The following is a 19,455-nucleotide window of genomic DNA, read 5'->3' as shown; positions in this document are numbered from 1 at the left end:
GTCTAAATGGGCTAATCAACATTGGCTGTTGGCTAAAAAACAGCAATAAGATGATAATATGGTTTTCATCTTCACATATAAAAAGTCTGACATTTGGGAAACAGTGTAGACTACATCTTTACTTCCTTTGAGCACCAAGCATCAGCGATCTAAAACACAGAGTCCCCCTATTCTCATTTTGCCGGAGTCTTGCGGTAACAGCTCAGAACACGGTTCACGTCCTGAGTGCTTGATCCGGGATAAGCAGGTGTTTGTAAAGATGTGAGCACAACAGTCTCTGATTTCCGGCGATATGAGTCCCATTTTGTCCAGACCGGACCTTAGGTAGCCGCCTTAAATCCAAGCTGGGCCAGCATGGCTCCAATCGTGGCTCTCTTTCTTCCCATCTGAGCAATCACCGCACTGGCTGTGTTGTCTGATCGGCCCGTTTGACTTGGCTGGTTGATCTTGGTCCGCTGCGCTTTAATCCACACCGGTTGCCGACTGCGCTGCTGCTACAGTTGTAAATTCACCAGACTGTAAATGGTAAGAGTTATCAATGAGGGATTTCTTACAAGGCTCAAGTGGCAAGTTTACTAAATGAGTGCCTTACAGTTTATAAATAATGCATGTCAGAAACCTCTGCAATTATTCAGTGCGTTGCTCAAAGGTACCTTGGCAATGCCAAATAGATGACGTGGCAGCTCTCCCGCACCACCCTGTCACAAAACAAAATCTGCGTTGGCCGGGAATCGAACCCGGGTCAACTGCTTGGAAGGCAGCTATGCTAACCACTATACCACCAACGCTTTATACTACTTCATGAAAGTACATTACAATGACAGCCCATCAATTTCTGCAGTTTTTCTGTGGTGTCCGAACAATAATGCTGCGATGATGTGTTGGGAAGAAACCCCGCTTGATCATAAAAGTTTATTAAATCAAGGAGTTCAGCATCAATTACAAGCTCTGCAGCAGCTTGGAGAGTTACCCAGCCCGATGGCCACTCTGTCTCTCTGTTCATCAAACATATAGCTTATATAGGATATGTTTAGGTATCTGTTAGGTACCATAGAGGGGTCTGAGTCTGCAAAATTAAAGGTCAAACCCATAGAAGGGTACAGTACTATTTTGAAGTAACAAAACAAGGGGTTAGAGGTCTGTCTGCAACAGCGTAGCTATGGCAAAATATGTTTCTGTGGTCCTGCTGAAGAATCAGCATAGCTTGTAAAAGTAAACATAAGGTTAAGAGAAACACATGTAGTATGTTAATATTATGTGTCTTAGGTAAGTAGTTGTGTAATGTACAGTAAAATAATGAGCTTCCTTTTCAAATGTTTTCTTACTTTTTATCATAAGTTATGTTCTTTAGTTGGTCAAAACAATTTACTAAATGTGACTTTCTGTTGGTACCAAACTCAAAGGTAACGGGCACAACAACCTGTCCACCACCTGCACATAATCATTTTCCCTATGCAGGTGAAAGAAAATGCATGCTGGAAAAGCTGGAAAAACATTTTGAGTGACGTTCACTGGAGAAATGGCACTTTCTATTAAGTGTTTCTCACTCAGAAAGGTTGAAAAGATGCTTTCTCTCTCAGTATTATAGTGTACGATGCAGCAGGTGGGCGAGCAGCACAGGAAGGAGCTCTTATGTGGCGTAGCTGGCAGTACAGTGTGAATGTCAAGCCGGGAAGGAGAGTGGTGTGTGTGGATTTTTGTGTGTGGGTGTGTTGGCGAAAGTCTGTGAGTTGGATTGTGTGTGATTGCATGCGTGTGTGTGTGTGTGTGTATGTGTCTAGATTAGAGAAAGATATGGCAATGTGAAGAATCCAGGCATGTGCAAAATGTTGTGTGCCTGTGAGAATGAAAAGTGGGAGAGTGATTTTGTGTGTGTGCATACAAAGGCAGGTGTGTGAGTAACTCAGAGAATAAGCGATAATTGAAAGGTAGTACAGAAAGAAAGGGAGAGTGGTACAAGTGGTTGATGGTTTTTCTATGCGTGTGTGTGTGTGTGTGTGTGTCAAGTCTTGCTAACTGTCGATGAGTCACACTTCACAGCTCCAATTACTGGTCTCTGCTCAGCTAATGCTGTCTGATTGGTGTTATTACTCTCTCGCTCCTTTATTCTCTCCCTCCCTCTCTTTCGTTTTTTCCTTTTCTCCCACTGGCTATCAGACTAGTGTGACTTTATTATTCAGTGTAATGTAACTGACTAGTTTGGTACACAAGCTAATGAAAAGCAGTACATGCAATTCATACACATACAGCAGCACATATAAAATTGCAATGATTTGCATAGCATTCGTCCTCTCTTTCTCTGCTCATGTTAAATTTTTCTCTTGTGCTGCTTTTGATGTATTTTTTCTTTTTAATCTTCTATCTCTATAGAGATTCTGACAATTTATCTCAGTTCAGATTGATTTATTGGCACGGTAGCATTTTCCTTTCATAGCTAAATACATATAAAGACATCATGAAGGGAACATTTGAGCATATTGCACCAGAAAAATGCTGACTGGCATCGATCTAGACAAGAGACAGTGTAACATTGAGTGACTTCAAATCATGCTTTGTTGTGAAGAAGAAGAACATGAGAAGGACCCAATTATTTGCATGGAGTGCCCTTACCACCCATTGGGTGGTATATACCGCTGTTTTGTTAGTGCTCCTGGCTGTTGTAACGACAGTCATTATGGTGGAACAAGGCCTTTCATCACTTTCCAGGAAACTAAACAAACGTTCACTTTTGGCGTCAGGTGAGGATGCTGTTTAGACTTGGCTTCAGGTGACTCCCATGACTATAACAAATGTCGTTACAACAGTCAGTCAGAACTTAAATCATCATAGAGTATCTTCAATCAAGTCCAGTTGTCGTTGACCTTCCTTGGATATATTCATACTAACATATCAATATACATCTACATATGCTTAAATTTTTTGTTACATTTGCTGAAATTCTCTTTACATGACAGCAATCAATAAATCAAACACTCAAAAATGGAAAAAAAAATCAGGAAGCACAGCCAATTATTTCCTTCAGTCTCGAATGGAAAAATGAAATGATTGGCTGGCCTACATGCCTGTCTAACTACCTGCAAACACTCATGCCCGTGCACTCACTGCACATGAAAAAATGTTTTTGGAAGGAGGCAGGAAGGGAGGGGGTGGGATTTTTTTCAGGAGGATACTTTGAAAATTTAGCTGCCTTTTGCTAGTTTCTCCAACCCCAGATTTTTAATTTTAAAAAGTGTTTTAATTTTAAGGTTCTGTTGTTCTGTTGTGATTTTTCTGTCTTTCTCCTATACCTCTCTACCTAACTGCGGTGGAACATAAATGGACTAAAATGGATAAAAACGCCCACATCTAAAATAAAACCCCAAGATGGCCAGAGTGTCCTTATTAAAGTAGGGTAACTCTACCTGGTGGCCTGTGTTTATGTGTGAGTACATACAAGTGAAGTCAAGAGCCTCTATGTCTGGATCTGTGTGTGTGTAATTGAGATCATGTTGGCATGTTGCTTTTCCCATCTCGCCTCTCTAGCCCTGAGTGTGTGTGTCTGTGCTCATATGAAAGCGTCGCCGCGGCAACAGAAAAAAGCCACAGTATCTTGACATCATCACACCCACAGGCTCACTGTAGAGAACAGTGGCTGACACAGAGTAACCTGCCATAGAGAGAGTGTGTGCGTGTTTGTGTGGGTGTCTGCAAGTCAAAGAGTAGGAGGACTTGGTCATTAATTTCTGGCAAGCGGAAGGGTGGAAGACAAACAAGTGAGAGAAAGAAACAGAGAGACTGAAAAACCCGTGAATGTGTAAAGTAAGGGAGAGACATGAATGATCCAGAACGACGGATGCTGTAAAGACCCCGAAAACTTGGCTTCAAAACTAAATATTTCTCTTTAGCATTGATATTCTTGACATTGTGTGGCTGTGGTTTGATCACGGACCAGGTAACGTTAAAGCAGCATTGAACACACAATGTGCTGATGTTGCTTTTGGTTGTTTGAGTTGTTTGATAGGCTGTGTCATTAACAAGCAAGTGGGTCACCTGCTGCCGTGATAACGGATCGCGGGTGGAAAAATATGGACAAAAAAGACGACAGCGTAGTCTCACAAAGTCGGCTCTTTCACACACACACACACACACACACACACACACACACAGTGGCCAGAGAGAGACGTCGCAGTGGAGACGGTGAAGTTAAGTTAGCTCCAAACTACTCGAGTTGCCAACAGCCATGCTCGTTACTGTAAGTACGTGCAGTAAAACCTTCGCGAGTGAAAAGACAATACTTTATCAATACACCTGTCTGTAAGGTAAACATGTAGAAAGGGTTCATTCAATCATCTCTGTCCTCAGTCTCTCATCCTGTATGTTTTATACAAGCACAGCCAACTTTAGCTTGGCAATTAGCCAAATGTTACAAACAAGCTAAATAGAAAGCTGTCTGTCTGTAGCATAGACTGGTCTGTAGTATAAACAACCAGGCAGCTAATATGCACGCTTCAATATATGTTTATTTATTGCAAGTCATGTGTCATTTCAATATATGACAATGTTATCACACTGAATATTTTCCTCATACCGTGCAAGCCTACCTCATGCCCCGTTGGGTCTGTTCTTACCAAATAACCTTCACCAAATAATAGTTAAGTATTGATAGTGGTATCGATAAAGAATCGGATCATTAAGCATTATCAATAGAAATTAATGATCCCCATCTCTACACATTACACAGTCATTCAATCCATCATCATTATTAAAACACATTGATTAGTGCAGCTTCCAGAGCTAAATAAGACTTAAGTGTTAAAGCATCATACCGGTGGTTTCACATGTTTTAGCCCATTAACTTCAATTTGCATACACGTTAAATTATTGCAGAGTCATATAGGCTCTCAGATTGATTTTCATACCTTCAAGGCAGCCTTTGGAATAAAGTCATTTCATTAAGGGAAAATTAACTTTCGCTGACTTGGAACTTGCTTGTGATAGATAATCAATCACAGTGACCAATTTATTTATCAAAGTTCCATTATTGTCAGTTGTGGGACCACTGGTGTGTACACTTCAAGTTTTTGATTGTTGAAGGTGCCAAAATCACATTATGCTCTTCACAACATCAATGTATGCTTAGTCGTAGTCTTTTGGCTCCCGGCCTATAAATGCAATACTTTTCGGCAGTCAATTCTAAAATGTAAAGTACAACATCAAGGAGACAAAATGGTCCATCATCTAACAGAACTAACATTATGAAGTCTTACTTACCACGTATAGACAATTCAGAACTCACGATAAAGCTATCTCATTTGGTGATAACTTGCAAACGATATAGTATTTTTTAAGCCTGTGTCCATTATTTTAGTGAACTATAAAAGCCAGGATTATTTTGTTCGACTCAAAAGTTCATTAGGGGAAAAAACAAATACTTTATTTTATGTGTTTCAGCAGGGCTAATACAACTTTGATAATTACATCAGTGATAATGTAAATTATGGAAACTGCAATTATTTTGTGATAAATTGTTTTAGGATGTGACTATGTATCAACCTGCTGAAACTAAAAATAAAATATATACAAGCCTGTATTGTCAGTTCAGGTAAATTTAAAAATCTAATTTGCTGTTTGCTTGTGACTCAAACACACACATCCACACAATGAATACTCCGACATGTTTCCTAGTTATAATTAATGGACAGGTCACGAGAGACAATGAACCATCCTGGCATCACACAGGAATGTTTGTACATGATTACATCTCTTGGTATCTTAAGCCTTACAGCCATTTACAATATTTGCTTGTGTTGATCACAGTCAGAAAACAATATTCAGTAGCAGTAGTCCAAAAGGTTTAACATTCATGCTTTTTGTGCAAATTATAGCATTTAAAAATGCTCCAGATAAGTTGGATTTCACCTTACTCCATTTGTTTGTGTCCCTAAAGGAAATGAAGTTAGTTACTTCAAGTCAAAGTATTTTCCTAAAACTTTTCCTGTTCACGGTTGGGGAATGGTTGAACAAATAAGCTGAGGTACGCCAACAGAACTGGGTCATGGATTCATAGTTGTCATTTATAGCTGCAATCCAGGGCTTGTCCAAAGGCCAAATGTAGTCACCAGGCACATGTACACCCAACAGTGTTCAGAAGTCGACATCTACTGGACTAGCAATAGCAGTTACAACAGACAAGATGTTTTCTAAATTCACAGACTACACACACACACACACACACACACACACACACACACACACACACAGCGGATATGGGGAGAGTTCATGCTCTGGTATTTGCTTGACATTTAATTTCAATCCGTTTCATGTGTGAAACATCTGCTCTAACATGGCTACAAACACACACACACACACACACGCAAGCAAGCACACAGTACGTGAAATTACTTCATGCTCCTATTTAAAGCCTGTGAATGAAGCCAATCAGGCAGCCAGTAATTTGCAGAGTTAATTTTTTAGTATCTGATGATAGTCTGGTAGGCCTTTACTACATATTTTATATGTGTGTGTATGTGTGTGTGTGTGTTGGTTCTACCTGGACCTTTAGTGCTGGGACGAAGCTGCGACCGTCTCATTACTACAAACTAACCCCTGGCCTGTCCAGACATCCACTTCCTCTCTCTTTTTGATATCACTACCACATTAATGCTGCTTGATCTGCTGGATGTGGGATGGCAGAGTTGGAGAGTGAAAAATATGTGTTAGAACATTTGAAGAAAAGCATCATCAAGGCGAAATGTAAAAACATTGACACAACAAGAGAATGATCAATTCAGCAAAATGCCAAGTATGTATGTGCATAAATGTATTTTTGAAACTTTGCCCTGATTTGGCTTCTGTAATATTTCAAGGGAGGATAAATAACATCATAGGCATCTTTCAATATTGAAAGAAATATTCATTATTTTATTAAATGAAGCCAGCTTTGGATTGCCTATAATTTGATATAATCATTGAGATATAATGAGAAAGACAGCTGTGTATCAGCAAAACAATGATACTGGATTTCAAAACCGCAGATGATCGGTGGCCTGTACTACGAAGGGAGTTCAACCTATTCAGAGTTAACTCAGGGTTATCAAGCAATCTCAAGGTTGACAAACTCTGACCGTCTACACTGGAGTTAAACAGCACTACGACAGTGAATAAGATGACCCTCTGAAACTCTCCAGAAGGATATCGTGGTAATGCCTTGCATCCTTAACCATGAGATTGTATTCTAGCTGCTTTTTCAAAAAAGCAACTTGTGTAACTCAAGTTTCGTTTTTCTTCCATCCAAGTTGAGCCTGTCTACATTTGTTTCATGCTTTCTGTTATCCAAGGAGCATGATACAGGACTGTAAGAGAACTATTTTTTAAACATGCCACGAAGTTTAAGGCTGATAAACAATTCTCATTAAATCTATTCATCATGCCGCAGGGATGTGCAGAGTTTGTTGTAGGTTTACAGTTGTATTTGCCAAATAATTAAATACAGTAATACTTTTGGCCTTTGGAACCTTGTCACCACCTCAAATTACATTTAAATCAAGTCTCTCCTGGATGTTTGAAAGTTTCTATTAATAAGTCTGTGCACAAGTTTGGCAGTTATTGTTATTCCAATGCTGCCCAAGCTGTCATTTTCTACCTCTAAGACTGGCAGAATAATGTCTGACTCAGAAACAGAAAAAAGGCATAAAGAATGTAGAAATATATGAAGGGTCATATGCAGACCAAATTAATGTCTAGACAGTGAAACAATGTTAGATTGACATTTTAAAACTTAAAGAGTCAGTGTTCATTTTCCCTGTTATACTGTAAATGTAGACTGGTCACTCTCCCCACTTAAAGCCCTAGAGGAAATGTTTTTTGAAACTGTTACGCTTGTGAAGGGCACCAGCGGAAGAGTGGCATTAACCTCATGCTGTAGACAAATACATAAACAAACAGACACACGAAGATAAATAAAATAAAACAACCAACCCACACAGAGACATTGATATTATATTTGCAGTTGACACACTGTAAATTCTGTAAAGTGTCAAAGGTGCATTTATAATCTTTATTTTATTTATGAATGATGAATTTAGCATTCTTTTTACATTTATTCATTTATTTTAATTATGGAGCCTAATGTCACACATCACAAATGTGTGACTCAAGGGGCTTTACAATGTGTACAGAATAAAAAGAAAATGGAAGAAACCTCAGAACGAGCAACAGAGGAAGGATCTCTCTCCCAGGATGGACAGACATGCAATAGATGTGTACAGCATAGACCAACATAGTAAAATTACAGTTTGGACAATCAGAATGACAAAATGAAAGATAGATCGTAAACATATATGAAGTATATGGATCCGGGAGAACGTTGAGCAACTTCAGTTCTCGCCAAACAGACCACATAACCTCATCTCTAGCATGGAGACCTGGAAAGAGGACAGACTATACAAACTCAAGCACACAATTCACACGAATAGAAAAGAAACAAACAGAGAGAGAGAGACAAGAGTAACTCTAAGTAATGATTGTGAGAAATTATAGCTGTTCTGGTGCTGGTGGACAACCTTTTCGATGCGACACAATCTGTGAAATTGCGCTTTCAGGTCTAATGAGTGGTGGATCGTTACGCAAACAGATGTTTAAAGGCATTCCTGTGTCCAACAGTGGTAGTGGAAATGGGCTTGTGTATGTGCCTACAGTTCCACACACAGTCTCATGAAAAGAATGTATATGCATATTTCTGCATACACACAGTTTTAGTCAACAAGTTGGTGAATCTATGCAGATTTTTATGCATCTGACCCTTGGCGTGGTTACAGTGGAGATAAGTTAATAATTAGTAAACTAATGTCCATGGAAGGTAAACGAATACATTGATTAAACCACTGCAAATAAACTAAAATAAAGAATGTTTTCTTTTTTAAATCATGATATTTTTTCAGGGCGATCTATTTTGTTAACAACAAGAAGTAACACTGTCAAAAAGTGAAAATGGTTATCCAGTCACAGGGGAGTCTCTTTCTGACAGTGTTGCAAAGCCTTTGAAATGTTGTCACAGAAACAAGAAGGGCAGAGACAGATTGGTTGCTATCTTAAATTTAGATATTTCACATGCCACTTAAATTATACAACAGTAAGTACAATTTAAAGTACATTGTGTGTGTGAATGTCTCGTCACTTTTTTGAATGTATAGGCTTTGGGTGAGAACTGACAGACAGCTAAAACAAAGACGGGTGAACAGTGGAGTGAAAGTGGTTCTGCATGCTTGACAGCCAACACAGACTTTCTGACAGTTTAGTCATCATTCAGTGTTCAGGCGCAACCATGCACACACATACAGACATAAATTCACACTATTTCCAAGCATGCTAACCTGCTAGCAGAGGCTGTCCAGACTTCGTACTAACTCTAGAAATCAAATGTGACAGCATAATGGGATTTTAGACAGACACAACAGCGGTAAAAGGCAATAAAAAGCTTTAAGGCAACACCTGTACACAAGAAACAACAACATAAAACACACTGCAACAAATAGTCTGATACACACACATTCTGCAAGAAGTAAACATCATGAAAATGTCTCATCAAATTCACTTAAATTTAAAATGCACAAATACTAGACAAAGTTGTTTACAATAAAACACAAACTTCCACAAACAGGAAGTGGATTTAATTGAAATGGGAAGAATCCATCACTGCACACAGAGAATGGACCCCTTCACTTCACCTTCACCTTCACTGGAAGGTTGACCAGAAGTGTGCTCTTATTTACAGCAAATGCTTAGAAAGGTCACTTTTATTTATATAGCATTCATAACAGAAGTTATCTCATTGAACTTTATATAAAGAGAGCAGGTCTAGACCGTACTCTGTAATCTTATTTACAGGGATCAATGATTAGTTTCCCCCCCCCCCAACACTGCCTGGTTGGTCAGCTAATTGTGGTGTATTACCGCGTTGTTGTTGTTTTTAGTTTACAGGCCATTTGCTTCTGCGTCAGGTTTATATTGACCCGTTTATAGCAAATGGTTACACATATATAGATTTGAGGATCCTGGCAGCAATTATGATTGTGTTTAAGAACTAATCCCTTGGAGTGGTGGAGGAAGCTGCGGCAGTGAACGGTGTTGGCATGAGCATATCAGCATAGTCACACTACAAGGGTCACGTTTTAACGGCCGTGTTGCACACCTTTAAGATGACCTCAACAACGCACACAACCTCAATTAATTGTTCAATTAAAGTGTCCCAGTAAGAAAGTAAGATGATAGTGTGATGCAGTCTGCACAATATCAGAACCCTGAAATCAAAGCAGCTAAATGGAAGTCTGCTATCAAGCCAGTACCACATTTTTTGTTTACCAGACTAACAAAAAATAGCATAAAGTCAACAGGTTGTTACATACTTAACGCTACTTTACTGTTTTGGCCTTGTGTGCAATGACAACGAATAGAGAATATGGTGAGTAAAATGTAGAAAAATTGAGTTTCCTGTTCATGAGGATCAACACATTCTACACCCTGTAACAGCACAAATATGTGATAAGCTAAATAACACAAACGGTGCTGCTCAAAACTAAAGCTGTGCATTTGTTGAAAACAAGAACTCCATTGACAATTAAATCTGCTACAATATAGATAGCTGATTTATTGAGTCCATTAGCCAAACATTTAATTCTCACTAATGTTCTATCCATTGGTAGGTTAAAAGGAGTTTTTCTTTTAATACAAATTAATAATTAATCTCTGAATTTTCTCTGACAAAGAAAGACAGAAAGTATGCACTAAAAAGGAAAGCAGCAGCAGCAGCAGAGAATGGAGACAATGCACACTAATTATTTTTTCATGGGATACATGAAAAAACAGGCAGAATTAATCAGCAGTGATGCAGCCATCGCTTCCATCTCTGACACAATGACAGAAAACAGACAGTTAATGAGATGGCAGCCTTTCAGACAAATGTCAATTTCATCAACGACAGTCAGAACATATAAAAGAAAATGGATGTTTGTTTGTACAGATGGTTGAGAGTGAGATGGAGGGAGAGAGCGAGTTACACGCACACAAGAGCTGGTCGCAATTCTCATTTATTTCCACTAAAATGTAAACTCTAATGTAAATTTTCATTATAATTAAGCTTTCATTTTAAAGCTTTTCATTACAGATTGAATGTGACACACACACACACACACACACACACACACACACACACATTCCCTCTATCCCCATGGGGACATCTTATTGACATGATACATTCCCTAGCCCCATACCCTAACCTTAACCATCATAACTACATGCCCAGCCTTAACCCTTAACCTTACCCTAACCTTATTGTGGCCTGAACCCATAAATCAAGTCTTAACCTTCAAAAAGCATCCCTACCTGTGGACAATTTGACCAAAAACTGAGGTCCCCACATTGACACGAGTCCCCACCAAGATATAAATACTGAAACACACACACACACACACACACACACACACACACACACACTCTAGAAAGGCACTGGACTCTTAGGGTCTCTGAAACAGGGTATCCCAAACTTTATTTTATTGGTTTTATCAGAAGTACCATGGAGAGCAGTCACAGTTAGTGGCAACACACATACAACAACTTTCTATCAGTTGGTGTTCAATAAAAATTAATTAAAAAACAAAAGAAAAGTAACACACACGCACACACAGAGGACAGCGGCAAAAAAACATAAACCAAAACATGAACAAGAAAACAAGAGTAAAATTATCTTCATTATTACCAACAATATAACTGTTGCGGTTATTGTTTCATTTTAAAAAACACACCAAATCAAACTGACAAACATGATATTTCCCGACTATAGCCTGTGAGAGCAAAGAGAAGGACAGAGACAGAAAGAAAGAAAGGATGGATAGAGGAAAAAAATATAGAGGTGGAAAAAGATGTGCTGGAGCAAAGGAAGGATTAAGGAAAGAAAGGGATTTAGAAACCACGAAAAATGACAGACGGTTCTGAATCAGACAGATGGTGACTCAAGTACAGACAAATGATCCTTTGAGAGACTAAGACAGATGGAGACATGGAGGCAGATATATTGTACTTAACTATAGATGTGTACAAGCAGGTATGGAAATACTGTTGAGTCAGTGGGATACACCAGACAGACAGACAAAAGTGACACTGTCTGAGTCATAATCAACAGTGAAAAGACTGACAAAAGTCCATCTGAAACGCCCCTCAATAAGAAACTTAAAAGATGACAGGGCGAAAGATGGAAGGAAAAAAAGAGACAAATAATATAAATCAGCCCGGGAACAAGAAAGAGGATGAGTGAGAAAGAGCAAGGCATCAATAGAGAAATAAGCTTTAAGCAAACTACAACTTATCCAAAAAGGCAATATATGTCATTCTTGAGTGTAGTGAGCATTATTGTTTCCTTTAAATAAATATGTAGAGTTTCTCTACGGTTAGTGTGATGATCATACAGTCCACCTCACTTATAACACTGTACAGTATATACACAATATTATTATTATTATTTCTTTAATGACAAAATAACCTTTAGATGTACATCCAGTATTCCTCACCCTCTCTCAGAGAATACAGCCACAGTATTAGAAGTAGCAAGCAGTGTCTTTTTTTGTACAAATAACCCATGCAACTCCTGTATAGTTTATTTATTTAAGATACATAACTCCTTTAAGATCTCATCTCCCATTCAATAACAGCAAATATTGCCTTTTTAACCAAAAAAAAAAATCCCTTAATTAATGAATCAGTAATGTGCAAGTTACTCCAAAACAAAAGACGTTGTCGCCTTTGTTTACATTAAAAACATACTGTTTTTAAGTTCTACATACATTAAAAAAAGTAACTGAACAGAATAAAAGATGAACAGAAAACCTGAATCTGTACAACATTCAAACTATTTTTTGTCAACAACAGGGGAATGGGATACAATTCTCTATATCTATATACAGACATGTTATCATTCATGCACAGTGTCAACAAGTAGCACATTGACATTCCAAAATATGGAAACAGTGGGAGACGTAGGGCAAAAGGGGATTTGGGAAGAAGAGAAGACGGAACAAAAGGATTGCTGCCCATTTGTTTGCTTTTGGCAGCAGAGAGACATAGTAAGAAAGATAGTCAAAGAGGGGGGAAGAGACACAGAGGGACAGATAGACACCATAACAATACACATGCTGGGCAGGAGAAGTCCATTTCAGTCTCACTGACCCAGAAATCAATGTATGGCTGTAACTTCATGTTTTTTTTTCTTTAATGTTCATCATCTTCCTCCTCCTCCTCATCTTCCTTCTCCTCATTCCTCTCTTTATCATCATCCTTTTACATTGTACTTGTTAAATGTTACTTTAAGGTTAGAGAATAGCTCTGGTAATGTTTTTTCCAACAGTACACTAATCGCTGAATCACTAAACGTCTCAGCATGACGTTGCTCAGCTTGAACCAGCAGGGGTGTATGTCCTTCCATTCGTTCCTTCGTTTGTCTGTCTGTCTGTTTGGTGTTGCATTCAGCTATTCCTCAGTCTGTCAGACAGACAGTCAGTTAAGAAGTGAACGAGGCAACGAAAACACGTAATCTATCTTTACATGAGAAGCAACATCGTTAATGGTTCACAACTGATTCAACACCATTGTATTTTTTTCTACATCAGGTACAACATTATTATTGTGTACATCAGAGTCAAAAAAAACCCAAAATCTGTTGTTGTTGTTTACATCAGAAGCAACTTTGTTAACGTTTTCAACAAAACAACATAGTAGCCATTTCACATAAGCAACAAGAACCAGCGCAATGCTTTTTTTTCCATTTAAAACTCTGCCCAATTCTTCAAACCTTACCACAGAAGAATACAAAAATCTACTGTAGTCTACAGCTAATATTTCTACTTCTTGCGTGCTCTTAGTGTTATATTTACAGCGGTGGCCTGGCTAACCTTTGACCCTTCAAACCTCAGAAGTCCAAACCAAGGTAGGAAGCTAAGTTCAAATGCTATTATGATTCATTGCCTGAAAATGTTGCTTTAGAATAGAAACAACTTGGGTACTTACAATCATGGTAGCTAAAGCTAGTCACAGCTAGTTATTAACCGTGTTTAGCTTCCCACCTTGGTCTAAACCCTGTGCGGCTTTGAACAGCTGTCGTAAATCTGCCATTAGCTTCACGTCAGACTAGCTTTGAAGTCAAGGTAGATACACTGAGAGAGGTGGTGCAACAAAGCCGGTGTAACAAAAGAACTAACTTCCCATCAGTGAAATATGTTAGCTTCTTGAAAATTTGTGCAGCAAACTAATTTAATGCGAACAACTACATTACTGCAAGCTTTTCATTCCTGCACAAACTCACTCTGACAAATTAGGCAGCAGGCACATTTTAAGTAAATCCAACATGATTTAGCAATCTGAAAGATAATTTATACCCTGTTGAAGTTACTCAAAAGTAATGCAAACAGCTTCCACAATGTTATTTCTTTTTTGCGCAAGCTAGCAATAACTTTTTACAGTGTATAAACCTTTAGCTCCATGCCAGTGAAGAGACAAACGCATACAAATTTAAATAGAAAGATTCTGGGTAGGTTAAAACAACATCAAGGCATTTTTGTCTCTTTTCAGAGTGTTAATGAAATATGAATAATATTTGGTGTTTTAAGAAAGATTAATTGGTTAGAAAACCCTTTACACGTGGTTGGACTGTAAATATTATGTTTCTGATAGAAAGATTTCCCTTTGGCAAAACAGGGGTAAACTGCCACTCCAAGGCCTTCACAAGAGAACAGCTACTCTAATGGAGCCACACATTGTACAGAGTTTGGCAAGTATAAGTAAAATCTCATTTATATTCCATTTTGGCTGTCAAAGTGTATTTTAAAGTTTATACAAATGTTTTAGTGTTGTTATAGCTGTTCTCAATTTGTACAACATTTATTCTGCAAATAACAAGACTGCATACTACAGAGCATTTAGTTTTAGAGTTGTGAGTTTGGATTTCAGTGTGCAAGCCATGTTGCTGGACCTCTGTGTAGCATCATCTACTTAAATTTTCATTCTGTCTTTCTGGAGCGGTAGTCTATTTCAGGCGCATCATTTGATGAATCAGTAGTATGCCAGATTATAAAACCTTTAAAATTGTACATATCTTATCCTCAAGAGACTGTGGATTTGCCAAACTCTTCCAATCCAGGGTTCTGCTCCGCTCGTACTCTCTCACAGGGGTTGAAAGCTGTCTGTGACAAGATTTTTTGCCAAGTTTTAAATGGATTACATCTATCCCAGACTACTTTACAGATGACATTTAAAATACTACTTATAATCTCAATATCAATATCAAGTAAAAAAACACAACATCAGCAGGAAAATTCTGGCCAATTCAGATGCATATAGTATAGTGCCATTCAACAAACTATGGACTTGCCTACATAAACAATATGTTTTGTGAACGTTGAGATCTCTGCTTTTGGCTGAACGCGTTAACAGTCTGAAGTCTAAACCTCTCCGACAGTCGAGGCTTAGAGATTTATAATCTATGCATATTTCAGGACAGGCTTTTGGGACACTTCATTTAACCAAAAACACACATAGAAATAGTTTCAGGATATATTTCTTGACTATTTATGACTGAATCATAAAAGTAGTGTCTGCTGATGTCAGTTTGTTATTTTTGCAGTTTAATGTGGTTCATTTGACTGCTCTAAAAGTTTTGTATTCTAGTGTAGATGGTGTTCATGCTCCTGAGAAGCAGGCATTGACACGTTTGCTAGCTTGCCCAGCACTTGACAAGGATTCTCAAACAAGCTTGGCTGTTGTTTGAGAACATGCTTAGTAGCTAGTGTCGTTTGTTTTAAGCCACAATTTTCTAGATGGAAACTAATCAAGCCAGATTTTGGTTCAAAGGTCATTTAGAAGAGGACTGTGACAATGTAAGATCCAATGTCTTCAAACCAATAAAATTACGCTAGAGATAACTTAATTGTAGAACCCATGTTGTCTGTATCATAAAGTGAGCGTAGTTACTTAGTCAGTTATACTTTGAGCTTTAACAAGGCTCTCTGTTGTCATGAACGGTTCACTTTTGATTAGGCTAGATCAGCAAGGTAACTTATGTCAAACAGCTACTGAGCATGAACTGGACAAACACAAGCATCACTCCTGCAGGCTCCTAAAATAGACTAAAGTACAACACAAGTAATAAAGAGCACACAGCAACACTTTGCTTTCCATGATTGTTATATCAGGGAGAAAGGAAACATTTACTTAGGTTTTATTACAGGATTTTTGGCATTAAGCTGGAAAAGTTAACCACATCGTTTTCAATAATTAATAACATCTACTGTTGGATAATTGTGCTGGAATTCTTTAATTCCTGTCTCACCCAGATTCACAGTGATGGCTTTAATGTCGCTGTTCTTTGCACTTTACTTCCATTACTGGCACTAGGTGAAAGCATAATGTGACGGTGTAAATATAAACTCTTTTTGCATACCCAATCAGATAATGATTCTAAATAAAGTATATCATCTCATATTAAACATGATGTTTTTGAAGTGTTAATGTTATGGTAATGAACTATGAACTCTACCATAACAGAGCCACTTGGTTTTCAAGACAGGTTATCCAGAATCACCAATGTAACCCAAATACAGCGTGACTAAACTGAACTCACTTTGTCATACAGGTCCCTGAGGGGCAGTTTCTGGGCTGGGTGTTTTCCAACACATATCTTAGCCAATCAAATTTGGTGTGTTAGGATTTAGAAGAAATCTCAGTATCCTAATTTAAAAAAACAAAACAATTGACTCTTAACTTCTGTTTATTAAACAGAGTCTGGCTATCTGAAATTAGATGTATACAGTTTTTACCTGTATCTGTTAGTAAGTCTACTTCTCCACCAACAGCAAATACTTTTGAACCATTCCTTCACCTGATAGGTCTCATGTTAAGACTGCAGACTAGCTGCTGAAGTAAAGTGTCAGTGGTTGATTTCCAATGTCAGCGTGAAGCAGTGAATCACACAGATTACATTATGGTTCTTTATTCAAGCACAAATACTTGCGCTTGAATAAAGAAAAAATATAAAGTCAAATGTTCACTGCTTCCTTTGGGTTAAGGCCTTTATGATCCACATGCTTGAAGAGTAGCATATTTAAGAAGTAATAATTAGTAGAGGTGGCCTGGGAAAGAACTTTACATGGATGGTTTAATTTAGATAAGACTGACCGCAATTCAGTCTTTGTAATCAACTGCAAAAGACACCAAGAAAGGTTGAAACATCATCTGACCGAGCACTTTTGATCATTGTTATGCGTTTATCAATATTTAGTAACTCTGGATACTTGGACTGGCAACGTCTGAACTCAAATGAAATGTAGTCTTGTTTTTTTCTTCTAAAGCCACAGTGAAACAAAATCCTAACAACTGAGCAGTTGGTGTATGTACTTAAATTAAATAGTTAAATAGCCCCCTGAAGACCAATCTATGTGAAGAATTATAAATCAAGGGTCGGGGTTAGGGATTAGTGGTTGTTTCTTACAAAGCCCTTGAGGATTTTGATTGGTCCACTGACCAGCCAGGGGGAGGAGCTTAAGACACACAGGGATAATGACTGAAGCTGTTTAGTCAACCAAAGAGAAAGCAGTATCCAAGTGAAATAAACGACGACAGAGGCGGTTAAGAACCAAAGAGCCTGTGAGGTTTCACAGACGGCGGTACCTACGTTTTTCAAAGTCTATTGTAATGTTACAATTGACTCGTGGTCCTGGCAGTCTCACCGGTGGAAAACCAGGTAACAGTTAAAAAAATAAATACAACAAAAAACAAACACATGTAAGATTAACCTAGATATTTATGTAATGATAATAGTATCTCTAACAGTTTTAAACGGTAGAGTGGCCATTTTGTCCTTTCAGACCTGGCCTTATTAAAGGTAAAAGCACACTAACCCTTTCTTGATTGAAATTAGACCTTAAATCATTTACATCTACAGTATAAAGCAACAGAGAGCGGGCCCAATCAGGAGCGCATGGCGTAACCAAGACATTCAGAAGGAAAATAGCGGAGCTGTAATGTACGTTCAGCTCTCTGTATATACATTTCTAACCTCAGTGATGTTCAAAACATTTTGCTTCATTGAAAGTGCCCTCCCACTAAAGAGTCTTACTCAGGGTTTCTATAGGCTGGGTCAAAAATACCTCAAATACGAAAGCATATTCCATCTCACGCAGCGATAGCAAAGCAAGAGGTGTTTTTTTTCACAGTACTTGACCATCTTCCCACAACACACGAGCACAGAAACACACAGTCACAAACCAGCACACACACAGTTTGTTGTCATTAAACAGTTGTGGCAATATATCCGGTTTCTTCTGATTGTGTTTTTTTCAGTATCGTCTGGCCATGCATCTACATACTGATACCTTTTCTGTTCCGTGCCTTGTACAACAGCTGGATGTGAGAGTAACACTGAAACTGGAGGGGGATTAATGAGATCGCTGTTGTTGAAGCCAAACATCCTCGGAGCTTTGATGGTGCATCTGTCTGTTAACTTTTGGCATCTTGTCTTGTTAAAACTTTATTTCTGTATAGCTGAACCAGCTGGGCCACATTGCGTGTATTTATTTCTTGCGTGTATATATGTGTTTGAGACTTTGGAGGTTAGTTTTATGTTTTTAAAAGGGGGGAGGTTTACTTGATTGGTTTAGATTTATAGATCAAGACAAAAAGTATTCCTTAGTTTATTCCTTTTTCTGCCATTTTTCCATCTTCCGAGCTAATTCTCTAGCTCTTATGATTTTTCTGTTTTTTGTTGTCCTTCCATGCAGCGGTACATCCTTCCATTCTGTTTTTAGACGCTTTAATGCGTGCTCCATTCCTTTATTTGTGCATCCATCCATTCATCTGTTATTTAATCTATTGCGTAAAGTGAGGGAGTGATAGATCAATGAGACAGCCTTCATTTCCAAAAATCCATCCATTTATCCATCTCCCCTTGGTTTCTTCCTCCATGTTTTCCTTCTGTACCACCCTTCCCTTCATCAACTGCTGTGATCTTAGAAGCCCTGGATGTGGCAGTAGGCCTCCAGTGAGGAGAAGAGGATGTAGAGAAGCCACAGGCTGAAGAACAGCATGGTGGTCAGGACCTTCGCAGTCCTGGGCCCTCCCAGCTCACCACCGATCTCTGGCCGCCGTCGGTACATCAGTGTGGCGACGGCAATAAAGGCAAAGATGGTAAAGAGCGTGACAGAAAAGGCCAGCGTGCCCGGATCTACCCTGAACTCCTCCCCCCTGCTATTGTGGTAGATAGCAGCGATGGACCATGCCACCTGTCAAGCATCAACAGAATCAAACTGAATAACATGACATGCAACAGCATTAAAAATGTACTTTAAAGGTGACAGATGGCTGTGATGCACCATGCTATTGGTAAATCACAAACATCTTTGAAATAAAATCCATCTCTATGCAGCATTAACGAATAGCAAT

At 38.5% G+C, this 19,455-nt stretch overlaps 1 protein-coding gene and 1 non-coding gene across 4 annotated transcripts in view; both read right to left on the bottom strand.

Annotated features, from left to right (window-relative positions):
- Window positions 1-716: 716 nt before the first annotated feature.
- trnag-ucc lies at window positions 717-788 on the bottom strand. The gene has a single exon. It is a non-coding gene; the product is annotated as a tRNA-Gly (tRNA).
- Window positions 789-11,494: 10,706 nt separating this feature from the next.
- The window catches only part of slc8a1b (solute carrier family 8 member 1b), a 152,163-nt gene continuing 144,202 nt past the window's right edge, over window positions 11,495-19,455 (bottom strand). For all 3 annotated transcript variants that reach the window (XM_038737614.1, XM_038737612.1, XM_038737613.1), the window contains exon 11: window positions 11,495-19,295. In XM_038737614.1, the coding sequence (XP_038593542.1) occupies window positions 19,023-19,295 (273 nt within the window). In that variant the 3' untranslated portion in view covers window positions 11,495-19,022. The remainder of the gene's footprint in view (window positions 19,296-19,455) is intronic.

The sequence above is a fragment of the Micropterus salmoides genome, unplaced genomic scaffold (assembly GCF_014851395.1).
Source record: "Micropterus salmoides isolate LMB-PRFRI ecotype aquatic unplaced genomic scaffold, ASM1485139v1 Ms_hic_scaffold_22, whole genome shotgun sequence".
Classification (NCBI taxonomy): Eukaryota; Metazoa; Chordata; class Actinopteri; order Centrarchiformes; family Centrarchidae; genus Micropterus; species Micropterus salmoides.
The sequence above is the reverse complement of the archived record's forward strand: the minus strand, read 5'-3'. Positions and strand labels throughout refer to the sequence as shown.